This window comes from Phascolarctos cinereus, unplaced genomic scaffold (assembly GCF_003287225.1).
Source record: "Phascolarctos cinereus isolate Bilbo 61053 unplaced genomic scaffold, phaCin_HiC Scaffold_726;HRSCAF=1367, whole genome shotgun sequence".
Classification (NCBI taxonomy): Eukaryota; Metazoa; Chordata; class Mammalia; order Diprotodontia; family Phascolarctidae; genus Phascolarctos; species Phascolarctos cinereus.
This window is the reverse complement of record NW_027556098.1, coordinates 118,258,138-118,280,264: the sequence shown is the minus strand read 5'-3', so window position 1 is coordinate 118,280,264 and position 22,127 is coordinate 118,258,138. Positions and strand designations below refer to the sequence as shown.

The window sequence follows — 22,127 nt, the reverse complement described above, 5'->3', positions numbered from 1 at the left end:
GAAGCCAGTTTGTAAGGAATATGTACAGCACTAATGAAAATATACCATCTGGACAGTGATTCTAGGTCCCTGTCTCAGTTGCTACTAGATCTAGCGCTCTCTATCTCCTGAAATTTGTATTTTCTCAAATGTATAGGCATCACTGTTTTCTACAGTAGTGGAATGTAAGCTCCTTGAGAGTAAGGATTGTTTTGGTCCTTGTGTCCTTAATGCTAGCACAATATTTAGTATATTGTAGGCACCTAAGAAATATTTGTGGAATTTGACTAATTAGAGATCTCTGCACTAAAAATCTGGGGACACCAATGCCCTTCCCTTCGAGGATTCTGAGATCTAACAACCTAATTAGCACCAGTTGACACCCTTCCTTCCCCTCCTCATCCCAGGGGTTACCCCTGCCTCCCTTTTCCTATCTTCTCTCCAATTTTTACCTGCTCTCTTACTTTCTGCACTCCCTGACTTTTGGTGTGTCCTCCCCCACTCCTGTCTGGAGCAGTTTTCAGTACTGGGCACCATGTTTTAGGAAGGACCTTGGATAAGTTGAAGAAGACCTGGAGAAAAGCCACCAGAATGATGAAGGACTCTTGAGATCATGGACCTAAGGATCAGTTGAAAGAATTGGGGGTATTCATCCTGTAAAAGAGAAAACTGGAGGTTGGGGGGGGCAGGCAGGGGGAGGCAATGCATGACGACTGTCTTTAAGTATTTAAAAAACAGCTGGGGAAAGATTAAACTTGTCCTGCTTGTCCTTAGGCGGCCAGAACAAGGAGCAATGGGTGGAAGTTTCAGAGAAAGGAAACACTAACAATACGAGCTATTCAAAAGGGGAATGGGCTCCCTCAGAAGCTGGAGTGTTTCCCTTCACCAGAGGTCTCCAGGCAAAGGCTGTTGGAGCACTTTTGTCAGTTACTTTGTAGAAGGGATTTTTTTTTTTGTCCTCGCTTACATTGGATCTCTCAGGTCTTTTCCAATTCGAAGATGCTGTCAATCTGCCCGATTTCATGGAAAGCTGGCTCTAAAAGGGACCTTAGAACTCCCCCTGCCTCCCTTTTCAAAAGGATACTTAGACCTGAAATGGTGGAGGATTCACCCAAGGTTATACACAGCTCGTTACAGAGCTGGGGCCAGCACTGGCCCCCAAGTCTCCCGGACTGGTAGGTCAGTCAGTGTTCTTTCCACAGTCACCCAAGTGATGCATGTGGAGGGGAATCTAGGGATAGGGGATAGCCTGGTACAGTGGAAAGAATACTGGTTCTTCAGTCAGAGTACCTAGGGTCAAACCCCACCTCGACACTCTCAAGCCATTTAATCTCTCTGGTGCCCAGTTTTCTCATCCCTAAAATGAGGGACTGGCTGAGGTTGGTTGGATTAGATGTTCTCTGAGGTTCCTTCCAATTCTACTTACAGTGAAAAAGGTTCTCTCCCACCAAAGCCTCACTATAAGTAATATACGACATAAGGAGAAGCAGCATGACCTAATGGATAGAAAGCTGGCCTTGAAGCCACGAATATCTGGGTTTAAGCTCCCATCTCTTGTCCCATGCTGGCATACTGTGGGATCCTAGGTAAGTGATTTAAACTTTCAGTGCTTATCTTGAGGCAGTCTCAAAGTTGCGGGAAGTTACCGGGGAGTTTTTCCACATCTAGGAGTTCCCTAGACCAATGAAATCACAAGTCCTGTGTCATTTCTATTCCTACAATCACACAAAGCCCCTGCCTCCATTTCATGCTTACTCCTCTGCTCTTAGAGAGCTTTGAATTTCAGACCCCTTGCCTTGGAGGGTCTCCTTCTCGGGTGGTCTCTAACACACGTCTAGTTCCAAAATGTCTTGGGGGTGCTGGTGTAGGTGAAAGTTACATTGTTTAAAAGCTTCATTTATTTCCATCATCAGCATCATTCCAAGCCTGGTGGTGTAAATAGGGAGTCCCCGGGAGGGTAGGGGATGGAGGAGAGGCCAGCCAGACTGCCTCCACCCCCACCTCCCCACACCCCCCAGCCGGGGCCAGGCTCTTCCCCTGCCCTCTCCCCGCCCCCTCTGTGTCTAGGTCGGGCTTGGGGGAGCTGGGGCCGAAGCTGCCCGCCCCACCGCTCGAGTGATGTCAACCTCTAGGAGGAGCTGGGCCGGGGCCCTGGAGGGCTCCGGCTAATTAGCATGTAGCTGAAGCCGGGGCCGCCTTTCCTCCGCTCCTGCGCTCGCCTCGCCTCGGCCCCTCGCTTGTCCTGCTGCTGTCTGGGATAACTTTTGAAGCGGGAACGGTCCCTTGTTCCCCACTGCAGCTCTTCCCTCTTCCCCGGACCGCACCTCCCTCCCCCCTCGCTTCCCTGCATCGTTCTCCCTTTCTTTCTCTCGCACACATACACACACACCCGGACATACACACACACACACACACACACACACACACACACACGGTCGCTCGCACACATACACACACGCGAGTACACACGCCCCCGCCCCTGCCTCTGCCCCAGCCCCAGGCCGGTTCGGCTGGGCATGTGAGGCTTGGGCTCCGGGATCATGGCCACGCCGTGCGCTCTGCTCTGGCCGCGGCTGCCTCCGCTCCTGCCGCTGCTACTGCTGCTGCTGCTTGGGGTCTCCCAGACTCGGGGCTCGCCGCCCTTGCTGGTGCCCACCGCCTCCCCCCGGGGCCAGCTAAGCGGAGCTCCCCTCCCGGCCACGGAGCTGGAACCAGAGCGGGAGCCGGAGCCGGAGCCAGGCCCCCCTCTCGGGCTTCCGCCGCCTCTGCTGCCTGTGTCCTGGGAGCAGGAGAACAGCACCCGGGCCCCAGCGTCCCCTGGCCCCCTCGACCCTCCTCCCCGCCGAGGGGCTGCGACGCAGCGGGGAACGCTCCGCCAAGCCCCCGGGGGCCGGAGCGCGACCACGGGTGAGTGAGGGAGCGCAAGGGCATCAGCGGGCTCCGGGCTTCAGCTTCTTTACTAATGTTTGGGTTCCCGGGGGGAGCGGACGCAAGGAAGCGGGAGATTGGCGGGGGACGTCCGCTCGCATCTCCGGGACCTCTTCTCACTTAACTCTGGGTGCAGCAGGTTGCATCCTGGGCAGGAGAGCCCAAGGTCACACAAGCAGAGTTCATTACAGCTGTGTCAGGACTAGTCCGGCAGGTCCCAGGATTGGGAAGTGGACGCTGAGGAATTCCCTCCTCTGTGCCCCCCCCCTTTGCTCCGGAGTACATTGGGACAGTGGACCCTGGTGAGGTTAGGGTTGCTTAACCTTCTTAGACTGCTCTTGGATGGAAGTGGCTAGGTAAAATAATCTGCCCAGGGTGGGTGCCACCTCTTGCTCCCAGAAGCTGGGAAGAAAGCTGGGAGGAGGCTTGTTCTCTCCTGTACATGTCCTATTTGGCGCTCATTGTTCAATCTTTCACCTACCTCCAAGGCCACTGCCCTTAACTCACAGACCGCTTGAGTTTTTCTAACCAGATACAGTTTACAACTGATCCTTTTGAACTTGTCTCTCTAGGTGGTTTTAAACTCAGATGTTCTATGTTGCTGGCATGTTACTACTTCCAAATTTTAATAGATGAGATTACTGGAGTTTGAGCACTGAACTTGTTTTGTTTTAAAAGGGTACAATTGTTAAAATCAGTCATCCAACATTTCTCCCCCCTTAAAAAAGAAATATATGTATGTGTGTGTGTATATATGTGTGTGTGTGTGTGTATGTATACACACACTATACATACACACACATATATTTTCTTACTAGCTAACTAAGAGATTAGAGGAATTAAGAAAGGGTTGAAAGATTGAGGTTGATCAAAATAACTCTGTCGTCATAGGGGGATTATATCTACTTTGAGCCTTCTCCATTAGCCATCCATCCTTTCCAAACTCTACTTCTTAGAGATTGCTTATCAGCCCGAGAACCATGTAGTTGGAAGAGATCTCAGAGGTCCTCTTGTTCAGTCCTTACCTGGACAAGAATTTCTGCTAAAGCATACATGATTGACTTTCCCTTCTTCCTACTTTCTGCTGTTTATCTACTTCCTTCCTCTATCTGGTGTAAAAATCTGACAGTCATGATTCTTGGGTTCTGTTGATGACCTGTCCTTTGAGATTGTCATTTCCTTTCTCCTCCCCAGTTAATTTCAGTTTCTTCATTGGTGAAATAATATACCTTTGCCTTCCTTGCCCACAAAGGACTGATAAAAGTGGGTGGGAGGTGCTTTGAAAAGGATGCAAGGGGTAGTAGCTACCTAAGCTTACTCAACTTTCCTGACCTAAGTATCCTTCCTGTAAGTGACACATCTCTTATTTTTATGTAGCATTTGGTGAATGATTGAAATACTTGCTATAACACTGGGACCCTTTTAGAGATGGAAAGAGCTTGATTTGTCTGACGGAGAGCTCATTTCTCACTCAACATAAACTTTGGGGGTTTACCTGACCAAGGCTATATAGATCCTGCCTTGAATTAAATAATAACAGCAGTATTTCTTTTTTAATTGCTGGGCCCTCAGCAAGAACTCTCCTCTGCCTTAGTCACTGCAATGTATCCTGTTATATGAGAAGTAGTATAGTATGGTGAGTAGAGCCCTGGACTTGTATTTAGAAGACCAGAGTTTGAGGCTTGCCTCCAGCATTCATCTACCTGCTATAATCACAGAATCACAGAATTTCAGAGATGGAAATCTAGTCCAACCCACCATTTTTGAGTTCCCTTTACAGCACACCTGACAAGTGGTCACCCAGCCTTTCCTCCAATGAAAGAGAATCTCCCACTTCCTTAGGCTGCCCACTTTTTGACAACTGATTGTCAGGGACATTTCTCTTACACCAAGTCTAAAGTTACCTCTTTCCAACTCCCACCCCTTACTCCTAGTTTTACTTTCTGGGGCCAGAACAGAGCAAGTATAAATCCATCCTGTAGCACTAGGTGATAGCCCTTCCAATTCTACAAGACTGTTATGTCTGCCCAGATAAACATGAGAATGGGCAGGGAGGAAATGGAGATCCACTGAGCCCTTCATGAAACATCAGTCCACTTCTCTTCATATTGCCTTCCTTGGTAATCTCAACAGCTCCTGTGGCTTCAGTTTTCACCCATAGGCTTATCCTTCCCAAATCTAGATGCCCAGAACCTGAGCTCTACTTTGGTATTTCCATCTGCCTACTGAATAGTTTACCCAAATATCCTTGCAACATTTCAAACTTAATAGATACAAAATTAAACTCATTATCTTCTCCCTCAAATCTGCTCCTTGGTCCAACTTTTACATTTTTATTTTAGTGATACCATCATCCGCTCAGTTATTGAGGCTCAAAACCTTGGGGCCATCTTTGACTCTTCCCTTTCACTTAAACCCCTCATATCTTATCAATTGCCAAAGCTTGTCAGTTCTGTCCCAGATATATTTCTTATGTGTATCCTCTCCTTTCCATTCACAATGCTACCACCCTAGGCTAGATTCCATATGGACTATCTGTATGACCTTGGGCAAGTCACTTAACCTCTCAGCGCCTCAGTTTCTTTATATATAAAATGAGAGTGTTGGACGAGATGACTTGCAGGTTTCCTGTCAGCTCTAAATCTATGATTTTGTGATCTTCTTACTGTTTTAAAAACCTTTTGACTGTTCTTCATGATTTCTAGGCTCCCTCTAGTTCACCTTCACATAGTTGCCAAAGTAACCACTCTATTATGATTCTTTTGTTCCCCCAGGTCAGTAATGTCCTTCTCCCCTTGGCCCTCACACATTATTTTTGTTTTGAACCTCTCTAATTCACTTATCATGTAATATCATGTATTGTGGTCATCTGCATTTGGGTCTTATCTCCTTAGTAGAATGTAAGCTCCATGAAGGTAGGGACCTTGTGTTATCTAAACTTCGTAACTCCCTAGTGGTTAGGCACAGTGCTTTGTATACTGTTGGTGCCAAACCAATGTTTATTGAATGAAGGTAGGATTTGGAGATCTGCCTCTTGGTGTAGACCCATGGCTTAAGTGTGTTTTGTGCACATGGGTGATGAGATACGTTGTGTGCCTAGATAGTTTGCTTTGACTGAACACTGTTTCCTAGTTTGAAGCATTTAAGATTATGGTTTGGGAGTTTCAAGTTAAAGTTTCATGGTTGAAGAAAAATGAATGGCTCTTTTTGGGAAGAGAAACCAAACCCTGTCATCAATCTGGACAATTTACTTTTGTAGTGTCCCAACAAAAACCTGCTGTTCTCACAATTGGAGGCTAAACCTTAGAGGCTCATGGTCAGAAAGGTGAGTTCAGGAAGGAGAGGAGTGGGTAAAGCATGGGCTTTGGAAGCAGAAAACCTGGGTTTAAATCCTGGCTCCACTTTCCACCTGGGTGACTTGTCTATACAAGTCCCAACTTTTCTGGTTGTAATTTTTCTTATCTATAAAATAAGGGGGTTCACCTATGAAGAGGCAGCTAGTGGCACACTGGAGAGTGTGCTGGGCCTGGAGTCAGGAAGACCTGAGTTAAAAGCTGACCTCAGATACTTACTAGCTGCGTGAGCCTGGGTAAGTCATTTAACTGCTATTTGCCATAGTTTCCTCAGCTGTAAAATGAAGCTAGCAATAGCACCTACTTCCTAGGGCTGCTGTGAGGATCACATATGATAAGAATGTTTGTAAAGCACTTAGTTAGCATAATGCCAGGAACATAGCAGGCACTATAGAAATATTAGTTATATTATTATATCCATCATATACATACAAATATATTTATCTCTCTCATTAGAATATTAGCTCTTTGAGGACAGGAACTGTATTTTTGCCTTTCTTTGTATCCTTGGTGCTTAGAAAAGTGCCTGGCATACAGTAGATGCTTACTAAGTGCTTATTGACTGACTGAAAACTGCTAGAAGTTATGGATGAGTTTGGCAAAGTATAGAAAACCTGTGCTTGTTTTCAGTATCTTAAGGTAGGTTCAATTAGTGCCATTTTAAAATCTGTCTTGGATGATTTCAGCCCTCATGAATGACCTAGGGAACTGCTGGTGAGTTTCTTTGCGGATTGGAGCTCTTTGTACCAACTCCACCTGGATCACTGGAAGGGGTGGTTTATGAAGGCACCCTATGAGATCTTCCAATTTAACTTCCAGACCAACTTAGGAGCCCCTTTGACAGTGTCTCTGATGGATGATCGCTTGGTTATGCTTGAATTTGTTCATGCAGTCTGGTGATTTCGCAGTTGATCTGTCCTGCCATGGGTAAGAGATTTGGTGGAGGATGAATCTTAAAGCTGGGTCTTACAATAATGCCTTTTACTTTGCTGGCCTAGGAACTGTAAGGTGGTGCCTATCAAACAGTGCCTGTCACACAGTAGGTGCTTAATAAAGGCTTGATGGACCCATTGTCAATATTGTCCAAAGTCTGTGCAGTAGAGGATGCTAGCTTTTAGGCCTGTTCATACAGTAGGTGCTTAATAAAGGCTTGATTGACTGTCAGTTTTATCTTCAGTGTATGCAGCATAGGATGCTAATTTTTAAGCCTTCTAGGCTTTGTCTCTGAAGATGATTTAAGCATGGACTAGCTCAAAGGCAGGGCCTGGACCAGCTGGTGTTTGCAGTCCCTTCTGCTATGTTCCCTCTATTGTAAAATGAAGGGATTGGAATATATGATCTCTAAGATCTCTTACAGATGGAAAATTATTCATAGAATAATAGATTTAAAATTAGAACAGACCTTAGCTGTCATATAGTCATTTTACAGATGAGAAAACTGAAGCCAAGAAAGGCTAAATGACTTACCTAGGGTCACACAGCTAGTTAGTTCCTGAGACAGTATTCAAACTCATGTCTTTCTGACTCCGAGTCCAATGCTCTACCCACTGCATCATTTAACATAGTACATATATATATAATCTCCTACATAGCCAATGTGACTAATTAGGATTTAGAGCAGAGCATGAGCAGAAGTTAGGAATAAAAGGGGGGTGGTTGTCATGTAGGAAGACTGGAAACTACAAGCATATATAGGTTTGTCAGGTTAGAGATTTGGTGGAGAATGAGTTGAAACTACTAGTTCAAATGAAATGTTTGGGTTTTCTGTATTGGGCCACCAAGTCAGCCAAAATATTTATTTACTGAGTGTTTTTCATGTGCAAGGCATCATCTACTCTCCTTGTAGAAGGTAAGCTCCATAAAGAGCCAAGAAAATATTATTCTTTCCCTTCTTTGCATATGTGGGGGACCATTGGCATGTGGTCTCACATGTACTGTCAAACATGGTCATTCTGTTTGCTTTTGGTGAACTCTTTTTTGTCTAATCTTTGTGTCAAGGAATGCTTCATTGGGTATATGAGGAGGGGAGAAGGGATTTATTTTAAAAAATGAATGACATTTAAAACTAAAGGTATCAATAAAATATTTTTACAAGAATATAAACTTTTTGAATGTGGGAATTGATTTGTTTTTGTCTTTATAATCTCTGCCCTTCTACCCTCCAAGCACAGTGCCTGGCACACTGTAAATACTCTTATAAATGCTTGTTGAATTGAGGTGAACTGAACTGAATTGAATTATGATTGAAAATTCTCATCTTTTCATTCTCCATTTTGAGGTTCAGTACCAATCTGAGCCAGGAGATCTCTTTAAAACGTCAGTTTCATAGAAATAAGATTTGTATCAGGATTTACAGCAAAGGCATGAGAAACCTCTGAGGCACTGTTTTTTTTCCTCTCCAGTTTGCATATTCTTGTACTCTTTTCCTGCTGTTGGTAAAGTTCAAGATTTTCATTGTTGATAAGTTAAAATATTCTATGTGTTGCTTCCCTTTCCTCTACCCCTATTAGATTAAGTCCCTTTAAGGCAGGCACCCTGTTCAATTCAATTCAATGGAACAAACATTTAAAAATGTTTTATATGTACTGTATTTGTCTTAGGGCACAGTGCTGGGCACTTAGTTGATGTTTCATTAATATGTGCTAGAGCCGCTAATGCTCAGAGATGATGTTCAATGAAAAATTCCCCAAGCTCCCCCCCCCAGTTTATTGTTCTGCCCTGCCTGCCTCTCTGCAGTAAACATAAATGGGGTACTCATCCCAGACATCTCTAATCTTTGAACTTTGACCCTAGCTATCCCTAGCCTTGTTTGTTTGCATTGGGAGATGCCCCCCTCACCCCCAAAAGGAGGCTGAAATCATAATAAGAGTCTAGTGCAAAAGGAAAAACTTTCCCACCCAAAAGGGAAATGACGCCGTGTAGCTGAACAGCCAGCCCAAGGAATAATCTTAGAAAAATGCAGCTCCCTGGAGAAAAAGAAGCCAGGCCAGCCCCAGGCCCCTTACTGTGAAATCGCTGTCGCCTGAAATGCTGCCATTCTCTCAGCCAACTTACAGTCATTTGGGGTGCCTGCCAGGGCAATTACATGAAGCAGGGAAGGCCTGAACTGGGAGAGAAACTGTCCCCGGTCAGGGGCGTAGGGAGGTGGAGCGGCTCTTCACCCTAAGAGTGTCCTGACCTCGCCCCCTCCTAGACCGTCCCTCAGACAGGAGAGAGAAGACCAGAGAAAGCCTTCCTGGCTTGGATAGGGGTGGGAGCCCCCAAACTGGAAGAGGGGCGTGGTGAAAAGAGCTAATCCATGATGGGTTCTTCCCTTTTGAAAGCCACATCCTTTTAACTTTAAGGACTTTTATTGCTTCCCTCAGCATGTACTGTACAAATGCTGAATTGATATTTTCAGCATCGAGTGCCCGAAGGCCGGGGATTGCATGGGGGGTAGGGAGGGGTGGGAGTGGGGGGTGGGCTAACGAGGGAGGAGGAGGAGGAGGAGGAAGGCGGGGGAGAAGGAAAGCTGAATGGGTTCAGTGCCCAGACTGGGTAATAACTATTTTTTCATATCCTTGAGAGTGGTGTGGATGTTTGCCCTCCCAGTGATCCCTTGCCACAAGCACTTTGTTCTCCTTTCTAACAGCTGGGCTGGGCTGGCTGGGAAAGGCTGCCCTTAGGGCCAAGCTTGTGGTTACTCCCCAAGGGCTCAGAAGAGGGCCAGACGGCAATCAGACTCGAGAGAGTTACCACGAAACCCCAGGTGCTGGTGGCCAGCACCCAGAAACGATTTCTTCCTCCATCTTTATAGATCTAACCTAAAATTTTAGGTCTGAGAATCTTACTGCGTGCTATGCAATCCCGTAGGATTGTAGGACCTAAGTCTAGAGCTGGGACATTCCTTAAAGATCATTTAATTTAACATCCTCACTCGAACAATACCAAGATTTACAGTGTTCTAAGGTTTGCATAGGCTATCGCATTTGAGCCTCAGAATCACACTGTGAGACAGGTGTTATCATTTGACAGAGGAGGAAACTGACATTGAGAGGTTAAGTGGCTTGTTCAGGGTCACACAGTTGGTACTAGTTAGTAATAAGTAGCAGAGGTGAGACTGGAACTCCACAAGGTCCAGTAAGGCAGAGCTGAAGGCCATTTCTACATGTGGCACGTTATCTCCATATTCAGTTCAATAAGAGTTTATAAGTGTCTCCAAAGAGGAAGGCCCAGTGGTAGGAGCTGGAGATACAAATCTAAAAGATAAAGAGTATCTGCACTGAGAGGTTCTACCTGGAGGAAAACAACATAATGCAAATAAGTTTTATATATAAAGTATGCACAAAGTTCATACAAAAACATTTCAAGAGGGAAAGGCCACTGGGGGCCGGATCAATAAAAGTCTCACGCAGGAAGTGGCATCAATGTGTGTTAGGCATTGAGGGAAGCTAGGGATTCTGGGAGGCAGGGCTGAACAGGGTCTGCTTCCCAGGCATGAGGAGATCACCTAAGCAAAGACTTACAGTCGGGAGATGGAGTGTCCTGCAACACACACCTTCCTCTTTGGAAGTTTCTGGTCAGAGAGCAGCCAACATACTAATGGTGAGACGTGTGTGAAAGACACAGACAACAAAAGGTGTGAGTAGGTAGCTTTCAGCCATGTGGTGTGGTGGAAAGAGCAGGAAAAAATGGCAATTGAATTTCTAGTCCTGGCTGCCACATTCTAACTACACTTGGAACCTTGAGTGATTTATCTCACTTTGCTGCAACTCACTTTTTTCACCTGTAAAGTAAGGGAGGGAGGGGGTATTGGAAGCAGCTAGAAGATAATCAAATGAGCTTTGAGTTAGGAGGACCTGAGTTCAAATTCTGCCATGTGAGCCCAGGCACCTCTGTGAACCTTAGTTTCCTCACCTGTAAAATGCAGATATGCCTACCTCCCAGTATTGTTACAAGGCTCAAATGAGATAATACATGTAAAACTCTGTGCAAACTTTAAAGTAACATGTAAATGTTTTTTGTTTGTTTTTTTTTAAATAACCTTTAGGTTTGCTTTCAGCTCTAAAGTTCTTAGATCCTACAAGTTTAAGAATGGAGGGCAGGAGAGGATGAAGAGGACACCTTTTAGAAATGCTGTTGGACCTTCTTCCAGCCTAACCCATGTATCTGCAGTGACCTGTTTCCCATTGGGGCAAAATGAGGTCATTTGCGGTGGAAATTTAGCTTGCCCAGCTGCATACTGTACATTAGACTTCACTGGTGCTGACACAGGTCTCGAGAAATAGCCTGAAGTAAATCATTTTGTGGGGCATTCAAGGTGGAATGATGTGGTTAAGCAGACAAATGGGGCATACTTTAGCAAGGGAATAATCAGACGTTCCTTTGCCCTTCCTTCTGGACTCCGAGCCCCTCGCATCTATTGAAAGGGACAATAACCAGGTTCCAAAGTCTCTGTAGAGTTTGGGGTGGAGGAAGAGAAGGGAAAGAAGGGTGCAGATGACATCAACCGCTGAAAGACAAATCCTCAGAAAACACGGGAAGAGTGATTAAAGACTCTTGGTATTTTTCTAATTAGTGAGTAAGTGAGTTTTGGATGGAGTGGTTAATGGAGCTGAAGGCAAGACTCAGAGATGGCAGTGTGGGATGGGCAGAGACAGGAATAAGAAAGGAATATAGTCTAGGGCAGGGTTTTCCGGCTCAGACTGTATAGCAGATGCTTAAAATATCAGAATTCTCTCCACCTGCCTTGCCTTCCCTGCCCTGTCCCCCAGTAACCTCAGCACAAAACCTGGAGTTGGAAAGAAGAAAGGAGCCCAGTGTGAGAGGGACCAAGAATAAATCAGTGGTTTTTAATGTGTATACACACATATGTATGTATCACAATATAGTTCATTTAAAAAATCAGTGTCATAGTTAATGTATATATTATTAACTATTATTCTCTTTCCCAGTTTACAGTTGAGGAAACTAAGATTATGTGACTTGGGAGAAGTCACACAACTATTAAGTGTCTGAGGCTAGATTTAAACTCAGGTCCTTCTGACTCCAGACCCAGTGCTCTATATGCTGTACTACCTAGCCTCCTTATTATACAGGTAGTAGTAAGTGGAAAAGCTTGGAATCACCTTCATGAGTTCAAATCTGGCCTCAGACACTTACCAGCTGTGTGACCTTAGGCAAATCACTTAATCCTTTTTGCCTGAGTTTCCTCATCTGTAAAATGAGCCAGAGAAGGAAATGGCAAACCACTCTAGTAACGTTGCCGAGAAAAGCCCAAAATGGGGTCACGGAGAGCCGGACACAGCTGAAATGACTTAACAACAACAACAACTTAAAGTGGCAATGCTGAGATTCTAACTGAGACCCTCTTCCTCCAAAGCCTATCCATAGTCTGTAGCCTGAAAGTGGGGAGCACTCAGGGAGTCCTTACTTTAGATTGCCAGTGCTTGTTGTAATTGTTCTTCCCGAGACCTTTCCCTGGTGCATTACGTATGCCCTTGATAAGCTCTTCATTCCTGTTTAGGAATTAGTATTAGGAAGGAGTTTGTTGGAGGCATGGAGGGCAGTTGAGGAGGTAGCTTGTAACTCTTTTAACCTGGCAGTTGCTTTAGAAGACAGTATAAATTAGACTGGCACATGTTAACTTGTATATGCTCACATGCAGATTATGTTATAATATGTACATAAATTATAAGTTACATGATTATCATATACTGAACTATTTGTAGCTTCTCATTTTTCTCCCCTGGATATGGCCCTAGCCAAGGGCCCAGAGGTAACAGCCAGCACTTACATAGTGCTTTAAGGTTTGCAGAGCATTTCACATATACAGAGTGCCCCCAAAATCTTAGTGTAGTTGTAAACTTTTAAAGCTTTCAAAGATTAGAGGTCTTCAGTTTAAGTTTTAACCTGTTAATACTTAAATCACCCTTTTTCTCATTTGGTTCATTCAACAACTAAATAAGGCAGGGGTGGGGGGGGCTATAATTATAATATCCATTTACAGATGAGGAAACCGAGGCTCAGAGAGAGGTTAAGTGAGTTGCCCACAGTCACATAGCTAGAAAGTTTCTCAAGCAGGATTCAAACTCGGGGTCTTCCTGACTCCAAGTTCAATGCTCTCTTCATTATGGCATACTTCCCCTCAGCTGTATTATTACAAACCAAGCTAAAAATAATAGGACAGATTTGAGTGTTTCCTCATTCAAGACTCCTCCTCTGCCCCTCCCCCTTCCCCCAACAGGGAGCATTGGTTAATAATCTGAATGTATTGTTATGAATACTTTCTCAGTAGGAAAAGAGATTCCATGGTATCCTTGCTCAGTTTTGGTCAAATTGCTTTTTTAGCTTCGTGGATTGGACTCATTTTAACTCAGCTGTTATGTTTTCCTCTCCTTGCTTTCATTAGTCTTACCTCTGTCCCTAGACCATTTTACTGGCTTTGGAGTCAGAAGACCTGGTTTTGCGTCCATTTCAGCTACTAGCTACCATTTGGTCAAGTGATTTCCTCTCTCTGGGTCTCAGTTTCTGTATCCACATAATGTGGGAATTAAACGAAATTATCCCTAACCTTCACTCCAGCCTTAAACCTGATGATTCTATGATTAGTTTATCAATCAGTCAACAGTCAGTGAACAAATATGTACCTGCCATCCAAACAGGCATGCACTGGTAAGTAATAACCATCTGAAGAGGCAGGGTTGGGGGAAAAGGTATGCTGGACACACTTTTAAGTTTAATCTGCATTATTAAAATATTTTCTCCATCATTTTCTTAAGTACAGACAATTCACAAAACAATAAATCCATCCTGGATTTGTAGCTTTTTCCTATTTCCATGGTGTAATTGCTCACACTGAAAATTTAACAGCTGGCTCTTGTGAGCCGGTTTGAGTTGGCTCCAGCACACCCCTGTATGCCAGGCATTTTGGTGGGCACTGTGTAGATACAAAACAGCCTAAGTCTTAATTCCTGCTTTCAAGGAGGTTACAGGTTTAGAGGTTGGGATTTGAACCCAGGTTTTCTTACTCCAAATTCAGTGCTTGTTCTACCAGACTAGGGGTTTCTAACCTTTTTTGTGTGTGTGTCATGTGATGATCACTCTGGCAGTTTAGTGAAGCTTATGGACTCCCTTTCCAAAATAATATTTTTTTAAAAATTTAAAAATATTATTTTGGAAAGGGTTTCCATAGGCTTTTACTTATTTTTATAAATTTAAATGAATCTAGATTTAAAATAGATATAAGTAAAAGAAAATTTATTTTACAAAATAAAATTGCTAGTATTACAAAGGAAGCCAGTTACCTTGGAATACAGTTATTTATTCAAATGTTCAAAACAAAACAAATTTATGGACCCCAGGTTAAGAACCTATGTGTCAGACCATGCTCCCTCCTTATACCTTACATGGTAGCCCATACCATTGCTGGGATGCCACTAATAGTTTGGAAATTTCTCATACTGGGTTGAACTGTGCCTCTTGGTAACCACCCCTCCCCCACTCTCCATTGGTCCTAAAAATAAATAGAGATTCAGCTGTTTCTAACTACTTGGAAAGATTTCAGAAGACACGAGGCAAGGTTAGTAAAATGTTCCTAATTTTCCATTAGGCTGTAAATCTGGCAAAGCTTCATCCTAACATGGGTGGTGGATTTAAAATCCCAACCTTAGGCTAAAGATGAAATGCAACAGATTATTCTAGATCACCAGTAGCAAGGACATGCTGTTTTCTATGAAAACTGCTGACATAGAGGAAAAGGTAGAGCGATTCGCCCCATTTCTGGATCTTGTAAGTTTATGGATAGATGTCTCGATGTCTCTGTAGACCAGCAGTTGTCACAGAAATGGAGTACAAAGCAGCTTTTCAGTTTTATCCAGCACTGAGACATTGGTATGAAATGTAAGCATAGGACCACAGAATTTCAGAGTTGGAAGTGACTTCAGTAATTAAGACAGACTCCCCAAAGAATGTCTTTTACCATGGTCATCCAGCCTTTGTTCAAAGACGTTTAGTGAGGGAGGATGATTACAGTACCTCCTGAAGCATCCTAGGCCAATTTTAGATAGCTCTAATTGTCAGGAAACCTGACATCAATCATAAATGTGTGTCTTTTTAACTTTCACCCTTTTCTCCTACTTCTAAGGCAGACAAAACAAGCCTAATCCCTCTTCTAAATGACCCTCTTTTAAATCCTCTAAGACAGCTATCTTGTCCCCCACCCTGAGGCTATCAGTCAATCAATGAACAGTAATTAAGGGCCTACCTTAGCCAGGCACTGTGCTAAGTCCTGGGGTTACAAATAACAAAAAAGAAAGAAGACAGTTCCTGCCCCCAAGGAGCTTACATTCTAGTGGGGGGGAAGATAACACACAAAAGGAAACTAAAAAGGGGGGGTGTGTGTGGAGGTGGAGGAAGAAGAGGAGGCATGATGGAGTATGACAAAGGCCAAAGGCTGGTCTGGGTGTCCTCCTTAAATGGAGCTTTTGGGAGAAATTCATTGCCCCTGAGTCTTCTCCCATCAAAACATTGCTAGTTCCTTTAATTGCGCCTCATGTAGCATGAACTTGAGACCCTTCACCACCCTATAGAATCTCAAATGTATCCTTCCAGTTGGTAGAAATTCATCATTGTGTAGGGGGTTGGTTACCTTGGAGTCAGTAAGATATGGATTCAAATCCTGCCTCAGATAGTTACTGGATATGTGTCCCTGGACATGCCACTTAACGTCTCTGTGCCTCAGTTTACTTGTCTGTAAAAAGAAAAGCTTGGACTTTAACCCTCTTCTTCAGCTCTAATCTAGGATCCTATGAATAGATGATATTCCAAGCCACAAGGCTCGAAAATTAGGACAAGACTACATGAGATATAAATATGTAGGGGAAAAAATTTTAGACCAGATTTATGAATTCATTATATAGAGAACTCCCAGTGGTGAAACTCCCTTAAGTAACTCAGATTGACACCTTCTCTACAAATAATAGCCTTAGAGTTGGGAGGGAAGGATGGGGTAGAGATGGGGAGCCATACTAAGAAATAAAGTGACTTGCCCAGGGTCACACTGTCTGTATGTGTCAAAGGAATGATTTGAGACCAAGCCCACTTGACTCCCAGGTGGACTTTTTATTAATATGCTACACTATCTCACCTATTAAATGTGAAATCACGCTATTTTAGTACCCCGGGAGATAGGTGCTTTCCCCCCATGTGTGCACACCTTCCCTCAGCCCAGACTGAAATCCTTCCCTGTCTTTGTGTAGAAGGTTTTGTAAGTCACTGAGACCCCAAAATTCAGCAGCTGGTGACCAGCTTTCTGGTGATGAGCTTTCTCCTCACTTAGCCAGCCTGGTCCTCAGGCAGTAGGTACAGGCAGATCCATCCCTGGGCCGGGGTTCTGAGTCTTTCCAGGTTGCTTTGACCTGTGCTGAGTCTGCCTGGTCTTCAGGAACCAAGGGTCACCTCCCCATTACAAAGAGACATTTAAGAAATAAATACTAATTCAGGAGAGCATTCCAGAGCAGCACATGATTAATTACCTAAAGAACAGTGCAGGTACTTGGCTGGCCAAGCTAAAAAAAGACAGGGGAGCAGAGATTGTTTGATTGTGACTTTGCTATGTAGATCTAGGCAAGGCACTTGACCCCTTTGGTCCCTACTCTTGCTGTCTGCAAAACTGAGGTGAGGTTGGGTGAAATCAGCGTCCCTAACATCATGGACCTTGTATAATTTTCAGAGAACCAGAACTCCCTGGATTTTTTTCCCCATGAACTCAGAGGAGACAAGAATAATAAAACTATGTGATGACTCTGTGAGGCAGATAGAGATGGAGCCTGGATTCTTTGTTTTTAAACAAATAGGAAACCTAAGGCAAGTTAAGTTTGAGATATACAGGTAAGAAATAAATATGAAAAAAGGATTCATGATATATAGGCATAAACTTTCCATATATTTGGCCTCTCATTTGTTACTCCTGAATTACATTTCCTAACATTTTTTTCACCCACCTTTGCACCGAAGTAATTGAATTGTTAAAGTGTATATATAATATTCTCATAAGCATTGCTTTGTTTCACTTTTCCTCAGTCCAATCCATTCTGCATACTACAGCCAGACTAATCTATCCAAAATACTAAACTTCCCCATCACTCACCTGCTCAAAAACTTTTAATGCTTTCCCATTAACTACAGAATAAATCCTGAATTCTTTTTAGGCTTCCTTTAAGAAGATGGTCTCATCGCACCTTTTCAGATCTATACTAAGCACTTTTCAGGACTTTTTACCCCAGCCAAGCCAGCATACTCACTTTCCTGCCAAAGAAATCTTCAGCTTTGTTTTTTTGTTTTGTGGGTTTTTTGTTTGTTTGTTTGTTTGTTTCTGCTTTTTCTTGTGCCATTCCTTTAACTGGAAATGTCCACCTTTCTCTTTTTTTGCCTATTCTACACTTAACCTTCCTTCTCAGAGAAATTCTCCCAGATCATTTACAACACCAAGACCTCTTTTATGAACAAATAGTAAATGATTTTCAACTTGGAAGAGGCTTAAGATCCAATTCTAACTTCCTACCCAGTGCAAAAATTCCCTTCTATGATTGATATAAGTAAACAGTGTGAGTCAGTGAAAAAAGTAATAGATTTGGAGTTGGGGGACCTGAGTTCAAATTTGAACTCTATCCTTTACTACTTATAGGACCAACAGCAAATCATTTTAAGCTAGTGGGCTGCCATTTCCTCATCTGTAAAATGAAAGGGATGGTCTAAATGACAGCTAAGGTCTCTGTGAACTATCTATAATACATTATATTGATTCAGGTGTGAAGTAGTAAGAACCTGAACTTGGGTAATAGTCAGGGGAATGGAAAGGAAGGGAACAAGCATAAGAAATATTTCAAAGGACAAATTAATAGGACTGATTGGATGAGGAGTTGAGGCAGAGGCAAAGGAGAAGGAGGAATGGAAGATGATTGGGAAACTGATGGTACTGCTGAAAGGTAGGTCAGAAGCAGAGGTAGTTTTAGGGGGAAAAAAAGATGAGTTGAGCATTTTCATTTTGAGGTGACTTCCTCTTCCTCATGAGGCACATCAAAGATTTATATTAGAGTTCAAATGTGGTAGCTCTGCTTTCATTGATGGAGGCAAATTTGTTATAAAAATTTTGACAGATCTTTTCCATTTTTCATCTATTTGTTGTCCTCCTTCCAGTTTCTTTCTTAAATGTTCCTGGGATGACCTGGCTGAATAGCATCTCTCACTAAGTTGTTTTTTTTTTTTGCTAAATTTGTTTTTCTCCCTATTGATTTTTTTTATGAGGTGATACGCTCACAACTTTCCATTATACGCTTGATAAGATTTTACAAATGAGTTTGTAACCATGTGGATGCAGAATGCCTGCCATCCAGACCATGCTCTGTATTAGATAGATAGCCCATAGACTTGATCCTTGAATATGTATGTCATGGACAGACATAGCAAATGACCAGTGAATGGGAGTCATGACTGGAGAAGAGGAAGATGGCTTAGATGACACTTGGGGAATTGCTTTCAATGACCCCAAGCTTCTCCTTGAAACAGACCTATATATATACATATATATACATACACATATATATATATATACATATATACACACATACATATATATATACATATATATACACATACATATATACATGTATTTACATGTATATATGTATATTCATGTATATGTGTGCATATGTGTATATATGTATATATGTTTATGTGTGTATATGTATATATACATATATATACACATATATATATACATATATGTGTGTGTGTATATATATCTATCTATATATTTTTTTGAAGTGAGGCAATTGGGGTTAAGTGACTTGCCCAGAGTCACACAGCTAGGACATATTATGTGAGGTCCCCCTGACTCCGGGGCCGGTGCTGTATCCACTGCCACACCTAGCTGCCCCAACAACCTATATTTTTAACATCCATATTCTTCCAGGGATGTTTTGTAACTGGGAATAACAGAACCCCACGGCCTCTGCAGAATTAGGGTGGCCAAGGGGGCAATGGAGGGGTACATGCTGGGCATAAATAGGCTGTAGTATATTATCAAAGAAAAACTGTGAACACATTTAAGGGGATGAGAAATGTTTAGTGGGTGATATAAAAAAAAGAACTGGACCTGAGAACAGAGGTTTGGACTAACAATAATATTTAGGAGTTACCCACGTAGAGATCATAATTGGAACCATAGGAGTAGATAAAATGCCCCAAAGTAAGAATACAAAAAGAGGAGAGCCAAGGATATGCCCACATTTAGGGCATGGGAGGAATCCAATCCAATAAACATTTATTAACTTCCTGCTATGTGCCCGGCACTGTGCTAAGCACGGAGAATACAATGAACAAAAAGTCCCTGCCCTCAGGAAGCTTACAGTCTAATGGGAGAGAGAATGCACAAAAGGAATGAGGAAAGAGGGATGGATACCTGGAAGAAGGGCATTTTGTTCTGTGGAGTTGTAATCAGGCTAGGCAGCAAATGCAGAGCGAAGTGAGAGGAGGAAGAAGAGCAATCAAAGGGGACGGAAATTGAAGAACTAGAATAATGCAGAAGATGGAAGGATCATGGAATGGTGGATTTAGAGCCAGAAGGAAACTTAGAGCGGTTAGCTCCACCCCTTTCCTTATATCAATGAATAAACCAAAGCCCAGAGAGATTACATGCCTTACCTCCAATCACACAACCGGTAAATTTTGGAGGGAGGATTTGAACCCAGGTCTTCTTGAGTCCCAGTCCAATGCCCTTTTCACCAGGCTGTCCTTTGTCTTCTATAAGGCCAGCTAAGGAAGAGCCCAGCAAACAAATCACTTGGTAAATTAAGTGTTATACAAATGGGAGCTATTATTAGTTTTTAATTTGTTTACAATAATGTTTATTATTAGATTGCTAGTGGTATGACATAAAGAATACTAGATTTGGAATCTGGTTGATTCCTTGAATTCTGGCTCTCCTGCTTCTTACCTATGTGTCTTTGGCTGAGTCCTTTTTCCTACCTGGTTTCCTTAGTTTCTCCTTTTGTAAAAGAAAGGAATTGGACTAGACAAGCTCTAGGCCCCTTTCACTTCTAGATCCTATGATCCAATTAATCTTCTATGTTGGAAGATTGGCAGGAAACAGTTATGGATGTCATCATAAACATCATAATCATTATTACGGGAAGAGGTACTATGAAGTGATTCTGCAGAGGATTATAAAAGCTAAGAAACCGGGCAGCTGCTGGCTGCAGAGATCTGCCGTTCTCCCCACCACCAGAACCAAGCAAGATGGTAATCAGTCGTTCATCCTATTTTGCTTAGATGGCAGCAGGTATATTACAGGCCACAGGGGCACATAGTATATTAGCAAACTTGCAAAAAAGGGAGGAAACACAAAGTGTGCTAGAAAGAGCTAAGATGCAACATTTTGCTTAGATGTGAAGCTATTATTTGTTATTCAGTTGTTTTTCAGTCGTGTTCCACTCTGTGACCCCATTTGGGGTTTCCTTGGCAAAGATACTGGAGTGGTTTGCCATTTCCTTCTCCAGCTCATTTTACAGATGAGGAAATGGAGGCAAACAAGATTGAGTGACTTGCCCAGGGTCACACAGCTAGGAAGTGTCTGAGGCCAGATTTGAACTCAGGAAGATGAGTCTGACTTCAGACCTGGTACTCTATCCACTTTGCCACCTAACTGCCCCTATGGGGCTGTTGCCTTTTCTCTATAAACTGTAGCTCTTTGATGGGAGGTCCTGAACATCCTGTCTCTCCCTTCATTTTTGTGGGCAACGTTGGATTTTTGTTTTAGATTTATAAGGTCAAATAACAGGTAAATGCAGCTGACAAAGCCATTTTGGAGAATCTCTTGATGCTTGTAAAGCAAAACAACAACAAAAACACCTTGTTTCCAAAAATAAAGGCAAAAATAATATCTTTGCATTATTTCTGGTCCCTGTATTGGTCTGGTTTGAGCCACAAAGTGCTACAGAATGCCATCCAATACCACTTCTTCCATTATCATTGTTGTTGTTATTAGTATTAATGATAATAATAAATCTCACTCTGTGCTCAAAGGCTGTTTGCCTCTTTATCTGGGTCAGGATGAGATGTGGCATTAGTTACTCAGCAAATAAAGGTATGCCCAGAGACCAAGTTGGGACTATTGGAAATCATTCTCAGAATGGAGCCAGGAACCAGTGTGGGTGTATGAACACAGTGAAACTCAGTTCAGCAAACTGTAGCCCCAAAGTAAGGCGTGTTGTGCACAGCCCACACGTGGACTTATTGAGAGCATCATGGTGATGGTGATGACAAGGTGATTGTGGGAACACAGATTTATAGTTGACAGAGGATTGTTTCTGACTCAGAAGACTTGGATTTCTGCCCTGGCTCTAGGTATGTGACCTTGGGCAAGTCATTTAATATCTGTGACTTGGTTTCCTCACCTGAAAAATGAAGGTGCATTTAGGTGGTGCTGTGCACAGAGTGCCGGGTCTGGAGTCAGGAAGACTCATCTTCCCGAGTTCAATTCTGACCTCAAACATTTATTAGCTGGGTGACCTCGCGCAAGTGACTTAACCCTGTTTGCCTTCATTTCCTCATCTGTAAAAAGAGCTGAAGAAGGAAATGGCAAACCACACCACTATCTTTGCCCAGAAAACCCCAAAATGGGGTGGCCAAGAGTTGGACACAACTGAAACAACTGACTTTGGCTTTCGAGCTCATGCTTGAAATGTTATAAAAATGATCAATTTTAGCCAGAGTTCAGACCTGAAGAGGATCTTGGAGATCCATCTAGTCCAACCCTTTCATGTTACATATGAGGAAACTGAGGCCCAGGGAGATTAAATGACTTGCAGGTACGGTAGTAAGTATCAG

General features: G+C 43.1%; 1 protein-coding gene across 2 annotated transcripts in view; it reads left to right on the top strand.

Annotated features, from left to right (window-relative positions):
* Positions 1-2,082: 2,082 nt before the first annotated feature.
* The window catches only part of HEG1 (heart development protein with EGF like domains 1), a 125,093-nt gene continuing 105,048 nt past the window's right edge, over positions 2,083-22,127 (top strand). Inside the window, exon 1 of one of the 2 annotated variants that reach the window (XR_002324410.2) lies at positions 2,083-2,886. Coding sequence is in view for 1 of the 2 variants with exons in the window: in XM_020985998.2 (XP_020841657.1) it covers positions 2,520-2,886 (367 nt within the window). In the remaining variant the exon portion in view is untranslated. The remainder of the gene's footprint in view (positions 2,887-22,127) is intronic. The other variant, XM_020985998.2, reaches the window with a different exon arrangement.